The sequence below is a fragment of the Polistes canadensis genome, unplaced genomic scaffold, assembly GCF_001313835.1.
Source record: "Polistes canadensis isolate GaletaPanama2010 unplaced genomic scaffold, ASM131383v1 scaffold_295, whole genome shotgun sequence".
In the NCBI taxonomy this organism is placed as follows: domain Eukaryota; kingdom Metazoa; phylum Arthropoda; class Insecta; order Hymenoptera; family Vespidae; genus Polistes; species Polistes canadensis.
This window is the reverse complement of record NW_014569842.1, coordinates 54,048-76,542: the sequence shown is the minus strand read 5'-3', so window position 1 is coordinate 76,542 and position 22,495 is coordinate 54,048. Positions and strand designations below refer to the sequence as shown.

General features: G+C 29.1%; 5 protein-coding genes and 1 long non-coding RNA gene across 12 annotated transcripts; 3 read left to right on the top strand and 3 right to left on the bottom strand.

Moving 5' to 3' along the window:
- Positions 1-896: 896 nt before the first annotated feature.
- On the top strand, positions 897-2,514 carry LOC106791303 (protein FRA10AC1). The gene is made up of 4 exons (XM_014756842.1): positions 897-1,227; positions 1,419-1,587; positions 1,692-1,851; positions 1,928-2,514. Exons 1-4 carry the CDS (start codon positions 1,121-1,123, stop codon positions 2,239-2,241), a joined length of 750 nt encoding a protein of 249 aa, XP_014612328.1. The 5' UTR covers positions 897-1,120; the 3' UTR covers positions 2,242-2,514.
- A 33-nt stretch (positions 2,515-2,547) lies between these two features.
- On the top strand, positions 2,548-4,317 carry LOC106791299 (general transcription factor IIH subunit 3). 3 transcript variants are annotated; one of them, XM_014756839.1, is made up of 7 exons: positions 2,548-2,743; positions 2,827-3,323; positions 3,401-3,523; positions 3,600-3,735; positions 3,812-3,848; positions 3,921-4,013; positions 4,296-4,317. In XM_014756839.1, the coding sequence occupies exons 1-6, from the start codon at positions 2,713-2,715 to the stop codon at positions 3,994-3,996; spliced, it is 900 nt and encodes a 299-aa protein (XP_014612325.1). In that variant the 5' UTR covers positions 2,548-2,712; the 3' UTR covers positions 3,997-4,013; positions 4,296-4,317. The 3 variants fall into 3 exon arrangements, with proteins under 3 accessions (XP_014612325.1, XP_014612324.1, XP_014612322.1); XM_014756838.1 differs by lacking the exon at positions 4,296-4,317 and adding an exon at positions 4,093-4,183; XM_014756836.1 differs by lacking the exon at positions 4,296-4,317 and having other exon boundaries at positions 3,921-4,081.
- On the bottom strand, positions 4,111-5,602 carry LOC106791300 (sideroflexin-1-like). The gene is made up of 5 exons (XM_014756840.1): positions 5,540-5,602; positions 4,838-5,283; positions 4,481-4,773; positions 4,344-4,391; positions 4,111-4,238 (listed from the first exon to the last, which is right to left on the bottom strand). The coding sequence occupies exons 2-5, from the start codon at positions 5,078-5,080 to the stop codon at positions 4,127-4,129; spliced, it is 696 nt and encodes a 231-aa protein (XP_014612326.1). The 5' UTR covers positions 5,081-5,283; positions 5,540-5,602; the 3' UTR covers positions 4,111-4,126.
- An 870-nt stretch (positions 5,603-6,472) lies between these two features.
- On the top strand, positions 6,473-18,762 carry LOC106791309. The gene is made up of 3 exons (XR_001382162.1): positions 6,473-6,723; positions 14,841-15,084; positions 18,433-18,762. It is a non-coding gene; the product is annotated as an uncharacterized LOC106791309 (long non-coding RNA).
- LOC106791307 (inhibitor of growth protein 3) lies at positions 8,010-11,179 on the bottom strand. Of its 2 annotated transcripts, none has more exons than XM_014756848.1 (6): positions 10,969-11,179; positions 10,402-10,517; positions 9,964-10,323; positions 9,462-9,879; positions 9,181-9,382; positions 8,010-9,094 (listed from the first exon to the last, which is right to left on the bottom strand). In XM_014756848.1, the coding sequence occupies exons 3-6, from the start codon at positions 10,316-10,318 to the stop codon at positions 8,978-8,980; spliced, it is 1,092 nt and encodes a 363-aa protein (XP_014612334.1). In that variant the 5' UTR covers positions 10,319-10,323; positions 10,402-10,517; positions 10,969-11,179; the 3' UTR covers positions 8,010-8,977. The 2 variants fall into 2 exon arrangements, with proteins under 2 accessions (XP_014612334.1, XP_014612333.1); XM_014756847.1 differs by having other exon boundaries at positions 10,446-10,517; positions 10,969-10,996.
- LOC106791308 (sideroflexin-2) lies at positions 12,059-17,052 on the bottom strand. 4 transcript variants are annotated; one of them, XM_014756849.1, is made up of 10 exons: positions 16,957-17,052; positions 16,224-16,412; positions 15,409-15,626; positions 14,835-15,005; positions 14,398-14,596; positions 14,190-14,315; positions 13,981-14,047; positions 13,787-13,886; positions 13,641-13,688; positions 12,059-13,509 (listed from the first exon to the last, which is right to left on the bottom strand). In XM_014756849.1, exons 3-10 carry the CDS (start codon positions 15,561-15,563, stop codon positions 13,395-13,397), a joined length of 981 nt encoding a protein of 326 aa, XP_014612335.1. In that variant the 5' UTR covers positions 15,564-15,626; positions 16,224-16,412; positions 16,957-17,052; the 3' UTR covers positions 12,059-13,394. The 4 variants fall into 4 exon arrangements, with proteins under 4 accessions (XP_014612335.1, XP_014612338.1, XP_014612336.1 ...); XM_014756852.1 differs by having other exon boundaries at positions 16,224-16,367; positions 16,957-17,034; XM_014756850.1 differs by lacking the exon at positions 16,957-17,052 and adding an exon at positions 16,491-16,927.
- Positions 18,763-22,495: the final 3,733 nt, after the last annotated feature.

Genomic DNA, 22,495 nt, shown 5'->3' with positions numbered 1-22,495 from the left:
TAGGTACCACTTAAGATCTTGTACTCGAAGATTTATTTATTCAAATTATTAATAAAATATAGTTCAATATGCAATAATTCCCTGATAAGATTTAATTCTGAATGTTTTAATCTTACAATTAGTATTTTTTACTTTACAGTATCATAGCCCATATAAATACGAATTCAACGATATAGTATACTATGGCCTTTGGATGATTTTCTACAAGTTAACATTAAACTGCAATTTGCTCCCGTGAATATACTTTTAATATTTTTTATACTTATAGCAAGCGCGCGGATTTTAATGATTTTTATATTAAATTAAAGTACACTATTTTGTCTACGCGTAGAATACTTTTTCGAGTTATAAATAAATCTGCAAAAATTCATAAAATGTAAGAGAATGCAATGCTGTAAATTGTACAACTTTGCCATTTCTTTGAAAACTTTCGGTAAATATTTTTTACACTAAAAGTAAGTAAATTTTAATGATTTTTATATTACCGGACCGCACTGCACGTCCAAAAAAAGCGGCTGAAAAAATATTTATTATTGCAGTTCCTAAAAAGTAAATTTTCATCTATTTGAACGCCTTAAAAATGATTACTTTTTAAAATATATGTATAATGCATTTCTGAATGCACACACATGTTTATATACTAAAAATTAAAAATAATTATTTAAAATTCTATTCCAATATAAATATACTATATATACTATCACAGAATCAGTGTGTATTCTTTGATAGCATTGTACCTGACATCGTTTTAAGTATCTACTATCGCCCACTAATGGTCCCAGTAGTAACTAAGATGAATCTGGGTAGGTAAAAAAGGGAACTTGTGACCTTCCATGCAGTTCTGTATTCTTTGATCGTAGTAAAATGATTCTTAATCGCAGTTATTTCTATGAAATACTTGGTTTGTGGTATTAGTTAGCCATTATTGTTTATTATATAGTAGTGGCATAAACGTCTTTATCATTATAGTAATATATATTATCATTAAGATATTGGAAGAAAAATCGTGCAAAAAATGTAAAATATTATTTAATGATAATATATGATAATTAAATATTCTATGATATACAATTAAAATAAAGTTATTCTATACATTTGTATAAAAAATTTCTTAACAAGCATGTTCCCAGCTTACGCTTATTTATCTGCTTACGACAGACATAAAAAGCTTATAAATGACTATCTGTTATTAAAAGGAGAAACTGTAACATCTTTAAAGCGAGACACGTATGTATAGTATCATAATTTTTATTACAAAATTTATATTAATTTCATTTCATTATTTCATTCATATGAAAATAGTACTTTCTGTATAACGTTTATACACATTAGGTACTTATCGGTATCTAATTATGAAAAACTAGATCATAACATTATAAACCTTAAGCAGCTCTTGACGTTTCGGCCTGTGTTTCGAGGTCCCGAGATAAGAGAGACTATGATGTTATCAAAGAGAATCATAAATTTCTGTGGGATGAGGATGAAGATCAACCTAGTACATGGGAAGCTCGATTAGCTAAAAGATACTATGATAAATTGTTTAAAGAATATTGTATCTGTGATTTGACCTATTATAAATACAATAAGGTATGTTATTTTATTATTAATACTTTATCTATTTTATCATAAAACAAAATAGTAAGATAAAAATAATCAAATATGTGTTATAATTTTTATTTTCATTTACGAAGGTTGCGTTGAGATGGAGAACAGAGAAGGAAGTGATCATAGGCAAAGGACAATTTGAATGTGGCAATAAAAAATGTACTTTAAAAGAAGACCTTCGTTCTTGGGAAGTTAACTTTGGTTATATTGAACATGGGGAAAAAAAAAATGCTTTAATAACATTGCGTAAGTTTAACAGTAATTAAATAAATAGACTGTATTTTATCATGTAATTTAATATAATTTTCTTTTTAATACAAAGGTCTATGCCCAGAATGTTCAATGAAATTAAATTATCGATCTCAAAAGCGCGAAGTAAAAAGAAACAAGGCATTAAAACGTCTAGGATCACATCCTAAATTTGATATTGAAAAACCTAGTACATCCGATGATACATCTAATAATACAAGAATTCAAGAGAATGAAAATCTTTCAACAGCTGAAAATGTTGATAATACTGTGGATGAAGAATTGAAAATTGAGAAATCTAATATTTGGAAAGAGAAACCCGTAGAATCAGTAGAGCGATCAAGAGAAGAAGAATTTGAAGAATATTTGGCTGACTTATTCATGTAAAAAAAAAATATTGATTTTGTTCCATATCTATATATCTATCATATTGATATAATAATAATTATTTTCAAATATCAATAGCGCTATTATATATAGTAGTAATAATTAATTAAATATAAATTCTTCTGTACATTAATATTATTTCAGTTAGATACATATTTGAATTCTGTAATTAAGTAAAACTATATTATTCCATCTAAAATGTATTAAAATATTTAATAATTCTAACCTTTCTAAATATTTTGTAATATAATAAATAAATAATCTAAATTATGTAAACACACAAATGTATTAACCTTAAAATTCCTCGTTCATATTTTTAAGGTTAAGGTACTAAATATTTGCTATTATGCTTCCGCATTCTGCAATCTGACTGTAGTTTATGTTACAGTTTAAAGCTAAAAGATATGGAGAAAAGTATATAAAATATTGAAAATATTTTTAAATTGTATAAATAAATAATAGAATAAAAATATGTCTATTGAGAAAACTAGTGAAAAAATTGGTGAGAATGGAGCTGTTAAATAATTAAATTTACTATTGATTGCTTGTTAAGGTTATGAAGTAATATAATTGTTTATTTTACAGAGAAAGAAAAGAATTTATTAATTGTTGTATTAGATGTAAATCCATTACAGAGAATAGTTAAGGAAGAAGCAAAAATATTAACACAATGTTTGGATTCAACAATCGTATTTGCAAATGCACATCTAATGCAAGCATCGAACAATCAATTAGCAGTAATGGCTTGTCATGGACATGGAGCTATGTTTTTATATCCTTCTGATAAGGACAATGATATACGTCAAATAGATGGGCAATATGAAAAATTTACAGAGTTAGAACGTACCGTTAGACGACAGATACAACTATTCGTTAATCAAATACCCTCAGATACTTCGTTGAATGGAGAAAGTCTTATTTCTGGAGCACTTTCTATGGCGTTATGTTATATTTCAAGGGTATCTCAGGATAAAGATGGAGATGAGAAATTTTGCTCAAGAATACTCGTGATCACTGCAAGTAATGACTCTACCATGCAATACATGAATTATATGAATATATTTTTTACGGCACAGAAAATGGTTTGTATTCTATATACTGTAAATCAGCTATTATAAATTATTATCAATGCGAATATTTTTTGATTACATTTATTTAGGGTGTTATACTGGATGTATGTAGCTTGGATCAAGAATTAACATTGTTACAACAAGGCTGTGATATAACTGGTGGAAATTATTTAAAAGTACCACAATTAAATGGATTACTGCAGTATTTATTAGTATGCTTAAACTTTATAGATAAAGTGTATAGTAAAAAAAACAAAAGTCATAATAAAATTTTCTTTTTTTTTTTAGTGGGTTTTTTTACCAGATTCTAGTGTTAGATCAAAATTAGTGTTACCTCCTCCAGTAGAGGTTGATTACCGTGCAGCGTGCTTTTGTCATCAAGAACTTGTAGATATTGGTTACGTATGCTCTGTCTGTTTATCAAGTAAGACAATTTTTAAACATGCAATATATATTACTTTTTTTTCTAAGATATATTAAATAATATTTTTTATTTATAGTTTTCTGTAAATTTAGTCCAATTTGTACCACGTGCCAGTAAGTATACTTATCCAACGATATGCGATAATAATCTAAAGAATTGGATTTCTAATTACGATTATCTTACAGTACAGTGTTCAAGATGCCAGGACCAATACCAATGAAAATGAAGAAAAAGAAAAAAAATTTAGATATCACACATTGATTATGTCATACTTAACGGTAATAAGACAAATTTTATACTATTACAAATATACGTATACACTTTTTTTACATGCATTGAAAATATTTATTGTTATAGATAATGAAATATTGATGTGTTATTTAATGTCACATCACAATCCTTTGTCATAGTAAATTCTATCCGGCAGTTCTTCCTTTCCGATCTTCTCTTTAAATTCACTATACTCTAGTGGATATATCTTCATTAAATCTGGTTTCATAGAACTATATTACCACAGAAAAATTTGTTTGTTAAATATATTAAAAATAAAAATATTGCAGCTTTTATTATTACAGATAATTACAGAAACATAAGTAAATTTCTCTTACTTGCACAGTGGAAATAATGCCAGTGCCGAGGGAATCATCACTAGCAAACTATTTATATGGCATAATATAATTAAATATATATATATATATATATTTCATAGATACACTATAATATTCTAAAACAAAAAGAAACATACGAAACAAGACATAAGCTCAGCTTGATCGGTAATAAGATCCATGGACAACGATAATAGAAACACGTTCCTTTTATATACTCTGCAGCAATTGGAATCATAATCATTGTTGGAGTCACAGTTAACGTTCTAGTAAAAAAGCATTCAGAGACTGCTTTAATCGCAGCAACTTTTGAATTCATTAAATGATCTTCATGAATAACCCATACAGGAATTCCTTTGCTAATTTCTTTTCGTCGGATAACAGCAAAATTAACCAAATTTCCAATCGTTAATCCTCCCAATGGAATCAGTCGCTATATTTTAATAATTATAACATTACCTTTTGTACTACAAAAAAGAAATATTTCATAAATTAACCGTGAATATTGGTCCTCTGCAGACAAACATTTTCTTCAATCCAAGAACCGTCATGCAGCTAGCAGCACTGCTGCATATAAAGGCTTCTACTGTGGTATCATTTTCAGATTCGTTTATCTCATTGGCTTTTATATTTCTGTTTGTATAGTTAACGATAGTAGTAAACGCCTGATTAATTAATTGCAAGCTTAAGAGTGCAGCTGTAGATCTAAAGAAGAGTAAAATATGCGAGGTCAATTTCATTTAGATAAATATTAACAATCATTTGTTTATACTTGTAAAAAGTCATCATTGTCATGAGTAGAATGGCGTTACCAGGAAATTGAAACGACATTCTACCAAGGAGATTCATCAGTTCGTCATTATCGGGATGAAAGGAACTGTCGTAAAGTTTCTTCGCATAAATAATATCTTTTTTTGTCAAATCTTCTGGTTCATTTCCCAGCCTAGAATCTAACTCTTTTTATATCTTACAATACATTTTATGTAATAGATATATATCATAAAATATACTGTAAGTATACATACAATACATATACGAGGATAGGTTGAAGAGTTTTAAGCCTGACATAAGAACATTGGTCAAACGCATCATTTTTTTTTAAATAAACATCTTTTTTTGTTAAGTATCAGAACTTTTCAATCATCCTCGCATGAATTTCTCGAGAAATCACATCTATGATATTTTTTATTATTACTCACGCATAATCGTGACAAAGTTGCTTAGCTTCAAATAATTTTTTTTTCGGCACAAAAATAGTTCGAAAATCGCTAATGAAAGACATTTGTTTCCATCTTCCGATATAAGTATTTTGATCCCACAATGACTCGTCAATGTTTATTCGTTCTTCTAAATTGCATTCTTTTAAATTTATATCCTTGTTCGACATTTTCATCAACTTATTTTTGTTTTTTACAATTTGAGATATCGTACGCCCTTCATCCATCGCATGTAATATGAATTTCTTTCAAAAATTTAACTTAGAAAAATCATTTAAAGAAGACTAAATTATAAGATAATACTAACTCTAATCGATCCGCATCTTTATTTATTTATTTTTCTTTTTTGTCATAAATCTATGTCTATGCGAAAATATCATTTACTTTCTATTAAATCAATTTAAAAATATAGACAATTAATTCGATAATTCGATATTGAATAATCGAAGACAATATCAGAATGGTATAATTTATACATAGGTAGGTTGAAAAGTTTAGAGTCTCAACCCACAATAAAATTTTATTTTTTTTTAATTAAAATTAGATCGAAAAAAAGATTACACTTATAGTTCATATTTTTTTCGCATCCTTTGCTATAGTTAAATAACACACTCTTGTAATGAAAAATATGAACAGCTTTAGCAATTCGATATATTATATTGTAAATTCATAGATAAATGTTCATAAAACAAAAATAATTTCGAGAAAAACGAGTAGCAATATTTAAATTATAGAAAGATATATTTTCTTATCAACTTTGTAAAAAAAGAAACAAAAAATTATAAAACGAAAAATTTTAAATCTTTTTAACATGAGAGGACGTATTGCAAAAATTAAAATCGCACACGGAAGTCTGCACTTGCGCGCTCTGTCGTGGACGCATTTTGATTGGCCCAAGATCTATAGCCGCTCTAATTGGCCAACCAGTGCCCACGTGACATTGCTCGGTACAATACATCGAAGGTGTCTTGTAAACATCGTTCCGCGACAATTTGAAAACAGTCGGAAATTTTGCGACAGCGTGATAAGATGTCAAATTTGTTAGTACATAATCGTAATGCGTTTTGTAAGTGCTAGTATATCCTTTATACGGTATTACGCATAATCTTTTCGGATAAATCAAAGGAGGATTTGGAGTACAACGTGGAAAAGGCAAGGGACCTTTCGTAGGTATACTTTTAGGTAGAAAATTATGACATTTAGATTTTTTGTTAATATTTTTTCCAACAACATTACTGGCTCTTTTATTCGTTGTAAAATTAATGTGCGTCATCTTAGTGATGCTTACCAATGGATCTAAATGTTTATAAAAACCAAGTTTGTTCAAAGCAATCGTAGGAAATTCGTGTTTGCCCGTGTTTACTATTGGACAAATTGCATCATCTGTAGGACTGCTCTGTGATAAAGTCCATGACCCAAATGGAATTGTTCTTGTCATGTAAGTCGACCCTTATCATTTTTGATTCAAATTTCGATTTATACAAAAATTAAGTTAATAAACTATTGATGAGTTTGAAAACAAAAAAGATTGCGACTAACCGGTAGTCGTTGAATGGGTTAATGGTCGTACCGGATCCTTCCTAAATTTTTCACACAAATTCTTCAACGTAGGTCTCGCCGCTATCGATGATCTTCGATAAGTTTCAGATCGGTCTTCGATCAATTTCAGTTTGTAATCTTGATTGTAAGACGACACGTAATGTTCTAAGGATTCGTCACCCTTTATTGGTTTGGTTTCAAATTCGGTTTTAAATCGTACGTTATTATGTTGTTGTTTTTGTAATGACCATGGACTTTGACTTTGATAATAATAAGAGCGTTCATAGGAAGTTTGAAAACGGTCACATGGTTTCTTTGCACCAACACGTACGAAACGTTTTTGTGGACAAGTAGGCATAATTTTTATTGATATTTTTTAATTTCTATTTTTTAAATTTTCTACACGATAAAAAAAAATAAGAAGAAATAAACACTTTTGTTAACATACAACACACATACTTAGATTAGAAAATAATATTCATCTCTAATCAAGTAAAATGAAGAATGAGGAAACAAAAAAACGATCGTTTTTCTAAGAAATTAAAAAATAGAAAGACGATTATTTGTTCCAATGAAAAAGGACTTTTAAAGGATAATATAGAGCAGGGCTTCTCCAACTCTTTCACTTGAGAACCCTCTTTATCCGAGCAAATATGTTTGCGACCCTGAATATAGACCGAATATTATCTTCTCTTTCACTATTGTAAACTCACAGACGTACTATATGTGTGGAATTGCTAAACTGGTTTTTAATTATTTTCGGTCGTTATGCTGCCAAAAATGTTCTAATTCTGCTAACATTTCTTCTACCTCCAAATTTAGTTATGCGATCCTGTATGGGGTCGCAATCCACATTTTAAGAAGCCCTGATATAGAGATAAGCAAATTTTTCAAATAAAAATTGATAAACAAGTAATGAATTGAAGTATTTCTGCATCGTTCATTTTATTTTATACATGAAATCGCTACAATTTTTCTTTTTGAAATTAGTAGTCTCAGTAATGATATTTTTTTTCTCTTTCTCTTTCTTTCATTACTGTTTCTTATTTTTTTCCTTTTCTTTTTCCTTGCCTTGTTTTTTTTCCGTTTTTTTATATTTTTTAATACTTTTTTTCCCTTTGAAAGCGTAAAACACGTATGTTAGAATTTTTTATTAGCCTTGCCCATTCATTCGTTTGAAAATAGTTAACGAATGAATCGAGTGGACTATATTTAAGCTTTTTCGAACTAATAATTATATATCATACCAGATGAAATTTTGTAGTTAAGGACGTAGCATAAAATTAGATACGTCGATTTTCGAGAAAATTAATTTCGTATTCCTTCTATTATTATTATTATCAGTCCCATAGATCGTATATTTAGTCAAGAGAAAAAAATTTTATTTTCCAATGTGAATTTATAGAAACTAGCTAAAAGTGGTTACAGTGTAGGATGATGCGAAAAGTTTATAAATCATCTTAAATGATGATAATAATAATGATAATAAAAAGAAGAAGAAAAATAAGAAGAAGAAAAAGATGGATTAAAAGATTAATAATAAAATTCAACAGTAAATTTTTAATTACTGTTCGCATCATCTCAACTGACTTCCTTAGTTCTCCTACAAAACACAGTAAAAAAGAAAATCCAGCAAGAAAGATCAAATGTGTCACTAAATTTCTTTTTCTTGGTCAGCCTTCTGTTTAACTAAACAGAAACTCAAAGCTTAAATACGCAAGACCAAGCCCGAATAAAAAGTAATGACTTAAACTTTAACGTGTTTAAAAAGTCATATAAAATGAAAATTAACAGATTCCTAACTAAGTTGGTACCCGATAAACAGTTCCTAAGAGGTAGTAGCAATCCATCCTTATAGCTTATCCACTAATTATAGTGAAATCAATTTTTTCGACCTCCTCGTCTCTTCATAGAAGATGTACATTGAGGACAGTACCACTTCCCTTTTGGTGGTGCAGTAATACCAACACATGGGTAGTGGAACCATTCGAAAGGGCACTAAAAACCAAAGATAATCAATATTTAATATATTAAATATAAAAAGATTTGAAAAAAATGACTTATAAATAATAAGACTGTCTTACGTCTGAATTATCGCAAGCAACCATGTCTCCATAGGATACTTGATTGCATATGCAATATCTTGGTTCATTAGGATCATACGTCCAATCTGGATTATCTGAATCCGTAACCGTTGTCGTCGTTGTCGTTGTTACAATTGGTGGTGATACAGGTTGTTGAACCGTGGCAGCAATGACACTTGAGCTTGGAATGGCAGTTACTTTCCTGTATTATAACATCACATTAAGTAGTAAATATTAAATTAAAATAACTTTTTATAGTATGACACTAAAAGGTTGCATACTTTTTATGCTTTTTAGTTGTTTCTTGGATAGCTGCAATAGCAGTCTGAGCAGCTCCAGCTAATTCCCTACTAAATTCGGCAGCGTGGACACCACCTGTATTAATGGCCTCGTAACTGGCTTTTAAACTAGCTGTCCGCCTGCCTTGTTGCATTTGTTGCGTTGCAGCTATAGCTTGAGAAGCAGCTGCTGCTATGGCATTACCACCAGCGCCTATATGGCCAAGATTATAGCTCACAGAGCCAACTGAATTCACAATAGCAGATGGGGTTGACGGTACGCTTGTAGGTGCTATTATTGGTCCAGAATTAGTTGATGTGGGCCGGGACTCAGGAAGACTTGGAGGAATTTTTTCTATTGCTAATCGTTTCTCTATAGAAGTAGAAGACGTATTGGAATCTCTCCTTTTCTCTGATCGAGCTGTAAAATATTAATTAGTATTTATAATTCAGAAATTAAAGACACATTAAGATCAGACATAATTAATATCTATACCCAACTTACAATGACCATGATTGTCTCGCGATCTACTAGGCGTGAAACTATAATGATTTTCTTTTTGACTGCTATTCGTAGAGGGTTGATCTAACTCCAAAGATCTTTTTTCCAAAATTTCAGTTATTCCTTTATTATCGGCCTCTAGCTCCATTTTAAATTTATGCAGCTCTTGATCTAGCCTTCTTAAATATCTGTCTACTAAATCATACATTTGGTTGGCTAAATGTACTTTCTCATCCGCATCTTCTAAAGTTTTATAATATTCTTTTCTAATAGCTTCATACTCTGCTTCCTTTTCATTAGGCTTCATCTTTTTGGCATTTGAAAAGAATGTCTTAACTTTTTTCTCTAAACTATCCATAGAATCTGAAAACAATTAAAACATACTATAAAGCAGCCTTATATTAAGAGCGTACTGAAGAAATATTCTTTTTCTATACATACAAATTTATATAAACAGGCATGAGAGCATCGCATAGAATACATACTTTGTACACCTAAATCCATTTCTCTCATTTCAGTGAACCGGTCCCTTAATTCTTGTGGGAGATGCTCTATCACTAAAAAATAAATGAATAAGGTCAACATAACCAAATTAAATAACATTATAATTGTCATGCTTAAAATAATAACAGTTGACAAATAATTGAATAATATATAATAATATTCGATCGCAGATATGTTAATATTATTCATATTACTATTAAAATGTTTGAAAAAGCTTAAAAAAGTAGTAACAATTCTACTAATCATTCGACAAATATCTTCTTAACCTAAAAATTATAAAACATTCAACGAAGAAATGTAGTTCTTTCTCGTTAAAAGTTCGTTGCTGTAGAAAGTTAGATGGTGTCATTTGTGGTATTTTCATCGATAGATACAACATAAAAATTGAAAACTATTTCAAAAATAAATTATGAAATGTTTTCTATGAGGGAGGGTGTATTCGGAAAGGTTAGTAAGTTTTCTCGTGAAGCAGGATAAAACGAAGCACGTCTCGTTTTTACGTACTTTCAACATAATCTTCCAAGTAAAGCATCCTCTCGTACCGACGTTACCTTCCCCGCTGTCCGATTTATAATAATTAATAATTTACAATAGAAGAGTGCTCGCCGCCGTAGAAGAATTAACGAAAATTGTAGCACTCGATCAGAAACGTGTTTACGGCGGTCAGAAGTCTCAATCCACCCGCATGTTCTTATAAGTTAACAATATCAAAATTGGTACGAGTTTTCTAACTTATTCGTCCTACGAAATAAATATCATACGATCGGAAAATAAGGGAATCAATTATCAGTTCATTCTAATTATTCCAGCATAATTTCAAATTTATACTGCTAGGTTCTCCGTTCCGGTATTGTCCGCCATCTTATGGACCTTATCAGGTCCGTATATAGTTAAATCGTTTTTTGTCCTTCGGGGCACTCCCATAAATTCTGAATAAAACTTTTCTTTTAATTTCTTTTCAAATAAAATACTATTATAATTATTCTAATTATCTTTTACATTGTGTGAAATATTTGATCCATCTATATTTAATATTCATAAATAAATCAAACGAATATTAGAAAAGAACAAGTAAATCTTTGTATGGCAAATTCAAGTGAATTACGTGTTCTTCCATTCAATCTTCTTTGAATGAGCGAGCACGTTCATTGGCTATTGATAAAAACGTCCAATAATCTTTTTATTATTCGATAGGATAATGTACAGTCCCATATCAAATTGAACGTAATCGTAATCACGTTTTCGCAGATTATTTTTAAAATAGATTGAAACAAAATGATTCGACGAAATCCAACGAAAATCGAATTGCGATTGGACGACTTGCAGGAATATGAAGCTATGAAAAAGGCACACGAAGCAAAGAAGGAAGCTGAGAGGCAACAAAATTTTAATCCTCCTTCTTGGAATGGAAAAGTTCCACAAAATGAAATTCACGAACGTATTGGATACATACCACAACAAAATCAACAACCTAGACACTCGAGGCCTAACATATAAGTGAACAATTTTTATTTATTTATTCTTAAGAAAAAAAGAATAATAATAAATATAAAATACAAGTGAAGGATGTAATAAATTCTAAAACAAAATCTCATTTTCGGTACAATTTCTTTTGTAATATTTACTGAGATTTTACTAAAATATACATGGCAGCATATTTTTCTTTTTTTTTTTTTTTCTTTTCATTCTTCTTTATATATTTTAATTCAACGTTGTAAGAACCGGCGTGTTCTCGTGCAATATGACTAGTTAGTTTAGTTTACTTTAGTTTAGTTATTTCTTTTTTAGATATGGTTTCTCACGTTTGAAATACACTATTAAAGTAACAATTGAGCCTTTTCACAATCCAAAGGGATTAATTCCACTCTTTTGAAATTTATTTTTCATTTTATAGTTAAAATACTTTGACTGATGTACTTAAATTTTTATATTTGAAATAAATGTTTTTAAATATAAAATTTGATTAACATACTCTATATAATACTTCACATTATTAATTATAAAAAATTAATCATGACTTTATCTTATGTTTGTGTAAAATAAAATACAATTGATTATTAAATTATTTCAAATTGATATTATATAACTAATTTTATATCATATAGATGTAACATAAAAACTACACCCGTAACAATGAATTCTTTGTTTGAATATACGAATATTGTAGAAGAAATTTTCTAAAAACAATATATTGATATATATGTATGTATATTAAATTATAAAAGTTCTTTACTTTTTATTTCGTGGAGTTAAATACTTTGGTCAATGAATAGCTCGAATAATAATTATTATTGCCTGAGATGTGAAACGCAACAACAAAAAGATATGTTAAATTATCGATAATCATTTAAAAGTTACGATCGAGCACTTATTTATTACTAATTAAACGATTTTCTTCATTTTTTTGCCCCTCTTAGCCTCCGTTTGCGCGTTAATAGCATACGAAAGACAAAAAGATATTGTCTTCCTATAGCACAAAGCACCAGTTTATTTATTGTCACTGTTTATTCTTATTACTGCTTGGTTCATCCTACCAGACGATTGCTTGCTTTTTCAACGAGAATGTTTCTATGTAATATTTGTAAATGTGTCTGAGAAACGTTTGATTAATTCACCTACGTGAGCTAACTATATGTATATAAACGTATAGACAATTAGAAAAAAAAAAAAAAAAAAAAAAAAAACAAAAATGAAAATTAAAAATAATAATAATAACAAAATTATTTCAATGTACAACAAATAGCACCGTAATATCTAGAATTTAAATTATTATTATCATCATTATCATCACTATCATCGATATCAATCTCAATAATCCAATTCTATTGAGATTATTAGATCAAACATAATCCTAACAAGTTTCTCACGAGGAACTTAAATAACAGGACGTAATTATTATTATTCGTCTCTGGTGTGAATCTTTGAGCGTATTATAATCCCTTGTTGAAATAAAGATACTTAGGTATATCTTTTCCTTCGCAATTCTTCAATAAAAGTTCGTAATTTTCCGGTTCCCATCGTTGTAAAGTACTGACTGCGATCGAACTAAGAAGAAACAACATATTGATACGAAAACTTCGACAATGATAGTGTACTTCTTTTCTTTTATGACCATTAGATTAAATCTCGAGGATTTTTGTCTTGTTTTTAGTTTGTCTGTTAAAGCGTAAACTTACCAGTTTTGGGGGAACAACGCACAAGCAGTCGGCACCATGAACGTTAAGCTGAAAAAGTCATCAATGATTGTATAAACATCTTCGTTTTGTTACTTTTTAATGAAATTTTAAAAAAAGTAAAAAGTTTTGAAGAAAGTTATACTTACAAGCATCCAACCATCATGACCTGTATGGGTGCATGTAAAAGTTTAATTTTTTGCATCCATGCATATTTTTCTAATCTTTCCATTATGGGTGGAAGAATCACTGAAATATGATATAAATATTTAATTATTTTATATATATGCGAATATTACTGGAATAATGTAAAGCTTATCTTCTTTTTTAAGATTATACTTACACATGCCAGGTGCACACATAATGATTCTCGAGATAACGACTTGGCTGATGCCCTTCACAGCAGCGATCTTTGAAATTTATTAAATTTAAATTAAATATGTACATTAATAAAATATCACGAATTTTGTTTTCTTTAGAAAAAAATTAATATTATAAATTTTTATTTTATTCCTCGAAGAATAAAAATGAAGGAAAAAGTATAATTTTTACCTTGGATTTACTAAGTTTTCGACCATTTTCGTCAGTAACTTCGATGCCATTGAGTATCTCATTTTGTCTCATTAGCGGTATATTCGCACAATTAGCAGCAGCCACCGCAGCGAACGGCACGTACCTCTGCGAAGATTAACGGATTATCGATCGATACCGTTAAATATAACGTGTTGGTAATAGATAATGATTGACCCGATCAACTAACTGCCATCAAAGGATTTGCTCTTTTCTCCCAAAAAGATTTGCATCCTATCGCTGTTATCATTGCTGCTGCTGTGGCACTCGCATAAGCCGCACCCAACTGATGTGTAGTCACTGGACTGTTTGCATTTCTATTAGTATAATTAACGAGTGCGTTAAATGACTGATTGACCCATTGCCAAAAAACTACTGCCGTGGTTGTTCTGGAATATATAAAAAATTAAAATTTCACTATTTTTTTTTAAATAATTTTCTATCATATTTTTATTTATTTTAATATTATAAAAATAGTAAAAAATACTGTAATAGTAAAAATAGTAATAATAAAAAAATACGTGAATAAGTATTAAATGGAAATATTTTTGTGAAGAAGCAAACGAGTAAAAGGATTAAAATAATTTCTAAAACAAGCATCGATAATGAAAGGTCAATGTTTTTTACTTATAGAATTGGAGCATGGCACCGGTCACGGCCATACCACCTGGCACCTGGAAGGACATTCTGCCAAAGACATTTTGTATATCACCAGTGTCTGGATGATAGGCCGACTCGTAAAGCTTCTTGGCATAGATGATTTCTTCTTTCGTGGTACCAGCTGGCTCATTTCCAAGTCTGCAAAACAATATTGTTCAATGATGATGATGATGATTCCTTCGAAAATATTCGAATTATTCAAGTAAAAAAAGAAAAGGTTTGAAATTTTTAATTTATCTCGTAATCCACGTTCTTTGACTTTTTTATTTATTTTAATCATTGTTAAGAGTCCAAAATTTTCTTTATTAAATATCTTTAAAATGAATAAAGATTAATTCCGAATAACAAATAGATTCAATTACTATACCTTTATTTTCATTAAACGCAAATGAATGTTTTTTTAACAATGAAAATTGTACCAAAACATGTATAATGTAGTGAATACGTTCGAATATTTTTAAAAAATATCATTAAGCATTATTTATTTAAAATATATATACGCTACTATTCCCATTCAAATTTTAAACAAACTTCCACTTGCCTGTAATCTTCGCATAATTTCTTAGCAGCAATTATTTCTTCTTCGGGAACAATGCAAGTCCGAAAATCCGTAACCCAAGCAAAATGTTTCCATCTACCTGCAAAGGTACTCTGATCCCAAAGTGGCTTATCCAAATCCAATCTCTCTTTCATCATTATGCTTGTTAATTAGAACGTAGACGCGTCTATTTTTCTCTTTTTTTCTTTTTCTATTTTGATCTGAAAAATTTACATCAAAAACGAATAATATCTAACGAGCTAGATTCTTATCATTATTTTAAATGGAAGTGAGAATGAAATCATTTGAATGAATATTTTTTAAACAGCGTGAACGCCATATGTATGTATGATATAATATATTTAACGAGTTTCTCAAACGAATTCGTTATCGAAGAATCAACTAATTCACAAGCAAAAAGTACATAATAAATTATTGTAGTCAGTTGATAAAATATTACTCGATGAAGTATTAAAATATCGGATAAATTTCCAAACAAATTAGATGTATTCGTGATCACTTCGAATGAATATATAATATCGTATTTTTGAACTATTATTAATATAAAGAAAAACAATTAACGTTATCAATATTCATTAAATATAAAAAAAAAAAAAGATTAAAGATTAAGATTAAGTAAAGATTAGCAAATGAAAATAAAGGTAAACAATTATATGTATTGAAATCATCTTTTTTAACGATCGGCTTAACTTTATAAAAAGTTATTCTAAAAACTTTTAAAATTCTTAAAAAAAAAAAAAAAAAAAAGAAGAAATCATGAAACTCTTATTATAGCATACGTAAAATGATATACATACAGGTAAATAAAAAGGGAATAAAATCAATCATCGATCAGAGTTTAAAGCGCGTGAATCACTCGATATTGCTTGAGGAAGTTCGGTGTCCAATCGTGCATGATCGTGTCATGAGACAGCCGGGCCCTGACTTCGATTGGCTGAATCCTGCCAATTTTTTCCACTCGACTTATTCGCGATAATATGTGTCTGCTGCACAATGCGAGAAAAAGATAATTACAATAATTACAATCTTTTCATTTGTTACTTAATACGCAACTAGATATATACTATCATAAAATCACTCCCTAAACGACTACCAACTACGACGAGAAGACACGAATGTGACAACGAAATAGCCTCGAAAAATATCGATCATATCATGTTCTATCTACGAAACAGAGACATCGTTCTAATTCACATATTTACGTTGTCAGATTTTAATTGTTTAGTTCGACAAAAAATTAGAACAATTAAACGAACGTTGCTGATCTTTATTTCTTTCTTCTTTTTTTCTTTTTTTTTTATATTTGTCTCTTTTGAATTCTGAAATCTTAACTGACACACAGTGTTCAATGGTCTTCTCTGATAAACGTAGCTACAAACCGACGACACGATTGGTAGATGATGTCTCTTGTAAAATTCCTAACATACGCCGTTAGATTATTCACACACAACTACTCGTATATTATGCAATAAGTTTGAGAGATTATGTAAAACGAATGATATATTAATTTTTTTCGTTGGATGAGCTTACCCGTTGAACGCGTACCACTTCCCTGGAGCTTCTGTTGGCTCCGGCTATCTGACGTCAACGCGAGAGCGCGCTAACCAGCCGCCCCCCAATTTTGCCCTCTTTACTTAATACGTCCCTGGTTCCACCACCATCTTCCTTCTTTCTACCCCACCCTTTTGCTTGCTCTTCTGCTTTATCTTATTATTCTTTTTCTTATTCTTTTATCACCTTTCTGACACAACTAATCATTATTGCGATCAAGGAATCTTTCCATTTCTTTTCTTTTTATTTTCTTTCGTTTTCTTTTCTAATCCCTTTTAGATTTTTTTATAATTAATAAACAATCGAGAACGGACTCTTCTAAATAGTTGTTTGTTTTCCAACGTATTTTTTTTTTATTTTTTTGAAATATGAAAATACGAATCTTTATTAGGAATATCAAACACATCTGACATCTTTGATGTTATATATTTTTTTGATTTTTTCATCTTCTTCGCCTCTTTTTGACATTTGTGTGTGTGTGTGCGCGCGCACGCGCGTATTAAAATCTTTTTTTACATGTAATCATTAAATAGGAGAAGAATGAATAGAAAGATAAAGAATTAGACAAAGAGATAAATTTATGAGTCGTGAAAAAAGATCGTAATTAAAGTTCTTGCCGCGTTAGGTGATACTCGTAGAGATATGAATTTTCCTGATAATAAATCATATCTGCTTTAATCATTAAATAATATACATTTGGAATATACAATGCGATGTCAAAGTATCGACGTGTTATTTGTTATTGAGATCTAACTAGATAATCATTTTCAAAAGTGAGATTATATACTTACGTATTATTTACATGTATATAATATATTTGGGTTGACTAATGAGTATGATAAAAAAAAAATAGAGAAACGGAGACAGATTTTTAATATATATTTCAAAGTTTAAATAAATAACAACATACTTTGAATATTTTTTACTAAAATTTTTTTTTCCGAATGCATACAGAAAGAAACACACACAGAGTTTTTATTTACTACCATTATGCTAAAACTATATATTATTGTTATTACTATACTATTTTTTATTTAAATATTGTTATATTATTATTTGATTTATTGTTATAAATCTACTATATATTCCTTATTTACAAACTTACAATTAGTACATATATATTACATATGTATTCACTAAATCCTTTGAATAAAGCTAGTTTATTGTTAGGATAAGCGCTTTCATTATCCTCTTTATCTTTTTAATTCAAAGATGGCAAGAACAATGTTCTCTTTAAAGAAATGCAAATGTTGAAATTTCTACTTTTAGAAAATAAATTGTCATGATACGTAGCGTATATATTATTTGTGTACGTATGTATGTGTTCATAACTTAAATATCGTATAGTATAAATACTGAAATACATTCCTACTGTACAAATACTTAAATCTATCAGTATATATATGTATATATGTACATATATGTGTGAACCTAATCGAAACTGTTATACTCTAGGGTACCGAAAACGCTCAATATGAACGCGCATTTCTCGGAGTTGCGCAACGTTATTGGCACTATCGTAGTAGAGGATTCGTTCGCATAACGCATTTACTCAAATGTTACATATGCATCGAATTGCAAAATTATGACGTCCGTGAAAACAAAAAAATAGAGAGAGAAAGAGATAAGGAAATCTTGTAAATATTAACGACGCATATAAAGCTTAAGATTTGTAATTATTATCGTAATAATTTATTTCATTCGCTATAATCAACTTTTTTTATAAATACAATAAAAAAATAATTTGAATGTATGTATAACAGCTATGATAAAATTATATTATAATATTAATCTACATATCTGTCTATGTACTTTACTTTCTTATATACTATATATATAATAGTATTATATAATAGTGATAAAACTATTATATTTAAGATAGTATATAATAGTATTATTTAGAGAGTATAAATTATAATATCATTATAGTATAAGGAAAAAGTACTTCTATGGAAAGATAGAATTTATTCTCTATCTGTGATTGTGAATCGAAAAAATATGAAAAAAAATATTTTTTATCTTATTGTTAGTTAATACAATAAATATTCAAAATGGTGTCCATCAGCTGCAATACACTTGCGTAAACGGCTAATAAATGCCTGATCAGTTCTTTTTATACTATAGCATCTGCATTGATAGATAACTTTCGCATTTAACAAGCATGCATCTAATATTCTCTTCGCGTACCTCGATGTATTATCGGAATTTTTTATATCATCATTTGTTTCCATTGAAATAAATTTAAAGAAAAAATTGTTTACTAATAGAATGTAAAAGATCATATCAATGACGACTAATAATAATTTATCAACAACTTCGGAAAGCGTGTTAAAATACCGTAATACACAATATTCCTCGTACAAAATAAAATCGTAAATACAAAATTCTTTCGATTAGGATATTTTTAATATTTTTTCGGATAAGAAAAAAAAATATTTATATTTGTTATAATATTTGTGTCAAATTCATCTCAATATCCGCTAAAGAATAAGTAAAAAAAAAAAAAATTACAGATTCTTATAATTAAATTGAAAAGTGACCTTGAAAACTTCGAGGGAGAAAAAATGTGTACAGAAAGTTTACCATAATCGTATTAAAAGCTTCTTTCAAACTATGTCACATTAGACACACAAATTGTCGATTTGAAGTAACACTTAATTTATTGTTAATAAAATGAAACAAACTTTACAAAATATAGCGCATCGCTTAAATTTTACGTGTCTTTTTAGATTTAAATCTGTTTTATTTATATTTAATCTTACATAACTAAAATTATATTAGAAAATTTGTATGAAAAATGTTAAGAAAAATATGCGTAGATAGCAAACACACACACACACACATACGGCTTTTTCGAAAATGAAGAATACGAAAAATACGCACGAATTTCATCGACGACCATCGCATTCTCATATATTAGAGAACGTTCCTTTGTTTCGAGCCGTACGTACACTCATTCGCTTTTGTTCGAAATCTTTTCAGGTGTACCGCAAAACACACGGTTGTATATTCTAGCACGATGTCATCCGTGGCATTTATATACGTGTATATATATATATATATATATATATATATATATATAAATATATTTGTGTAAACATATACGTGTATGTAAAAGTAGAACTCGACCTCCTTTACGTGCTTGACGCTCACATACACAACACTCTTATGTTTAGCGAATATCTACGAAAAAAGAGAAAAAAGAATTATATAGTTTCTCTAACTTTCGGTGATCATTCATTCTATCTTTTTTTATTTTTTATTATTCATTTTCGAAGGGATTATTAAATTATTAGTGTAATCGATGTATAGGTCAAGCCACAAACTTAATTGAAACGCCAGAGGACTAAACGACGAAAATTCGAAAATACTCAGCGTTCAAAGAGATAGATAGAGATAGACGTATGTAAAAAGAGAGAGAGAGAGAGAGAGAGAGAGAGAAAAAGAGTGAGAGAAACGATCGATCGATTAACTCGTTACCACTTTTAGTTCTATTGGATTTGCCATTAAATAATATGTCGATATTTGCAGTATTTTATATATATATATATATCTCGATAAAATAACAATAATCATTAAAATAAATTGTATTGATATAACAACAACATTGTAGTATTTAAATTGGTCGAATAATTTCGGAATTTGTTTCATAAAAAGAGGAGGTGTCTAATTTATTTGGATATAAGATGAAAATTCAAACAATACCTACTAATTGAACAATTTCATTATATTAATGTATTCGTTACAAAAGATCAATATTTCGTTCGTTCAATTAACAGCATTTTGTAAGGTTAGAGTAGTTAACGTCTGGTTGATCCCTGATAGACGACCCTGATGGTAGAACAAATCTTAGAAGCAGAATTCTCCTCTGTATAGGGAGCAGAGTCTTGTTCTTTCAGATTGTCCCCGCTGTATATATATGTATATGTATATGTATATGTATATGTATATAACGAAGGAAAAGAATGCTTTTAGATAGTGTGTATGAGCTGTCCATCAAGAATGAGTAAGAAAGAAAGAGAATATCGTGTGAAAGTAAATCTTACTTTAAAGTATTTGATTCGACCATGTATTTTAGCAGAAAACGTTTCCTTTCAAAATTTACGAATGGCAGGACAAAGGAAAGAATCTTGAATAAAATAAAGCTAATTTTGGGACACTCAAAGACCCTCTTTCGATCGGGTCGTCTTTTTTGCGACGAGTAAATTTTTCTAATGCTTGGGGTAATCGTATTTGCTAATACGGCCCTGACACATGCTGTCAGTACAGGAACGTAATAACTGGCTATATCTATTGAGTTCTTACGGGGGATTTGGTATGTCGTTATTTATGTCGATAAATAAAATTGATTGTGTAAATCTTTCTCACGTATCTTATTTCAATTATTGTTTGTTACTTTATTTGGTTGTAATTGAAATAATAAATTAGTTTTACAATCATTTATATCAGATTCGAATTATCGGATTGTTTATTTAAAACAAACAATAAGTTTATTATTTGATTTAATTTATCATGCATGATTTAATTTAAAGAATATTTTCCTTTACTTTTTTTTAATTATCATTGTCGTCATTACTGTATTGCCCCGACTTGATTATGTGAATATTTGTTTTCATCAAATTTCGAACATTCGAAGCAAGCTTTCTTGAATATTTGAGATATCCGAAATATTCATAGTAGATATACGAAGGATAGGATGTCAAGGGATAATGGTTTATATAGATTAAATATTATCCGTATGGCAAGAGTTCTTTCTCTTTTTTTCTAATTCTGGTTCTGGTTGTTGTAAGATTGGTGGTACAGTTCACAGATTCCTCGAGCGTAACCGCTGCTTGCAGTCATACAATACATTACTTCCATCCATCGTTGTCATTGTCACGCCGACTATCCTGGACTTTCGCTTGAATTTTCGCACGAAAGCTCCCTCATCATAACGAATTTACCGCTTTTCATCTCATTTATTTTTTTTTTATTTTTCCTTCCTTTTCTCTTGGCTTTTTGTTTATTTTTTTTCTTTTTGTTTTTATATAGTCGTACAGCAAATATTTTGTATTCTTGCAAGAAGGGAAGGAAACTTACGTAATAACTCAAACGGGGAGGCTGCGCAAGAATATTTTTATCGACGAGCAAGGGAAATATAGTTCTATGTAAACACATACCTATGTATATATACATTTTGTATTTGCAAAAAAGCCTCTGTTATCATCCAAGTGCCAATTAGTTGTTTAAAAAGAGAACAAAGGAAAGAAAAGTTCATTATTATATTTCGATAAACGTAGAGAGAGATTTATTTGTTCAACATATGAATATTTTAAAGGTATATGTACATATGTATATATACCAAAGTGATTATTAAGTATATTTATATAGTAAGAAAGGTTAATGCATTTAAAAAAAAAAAATACAATATATTAAACGAAAAAAAAAGAAATAGAAAAAGAAGAGAAATAAATCGAAGATAAAAGAAGCTAGAATGTTTTAGTGAAAAGAAAGAAAGAAAAAAAAACATATTCGAATA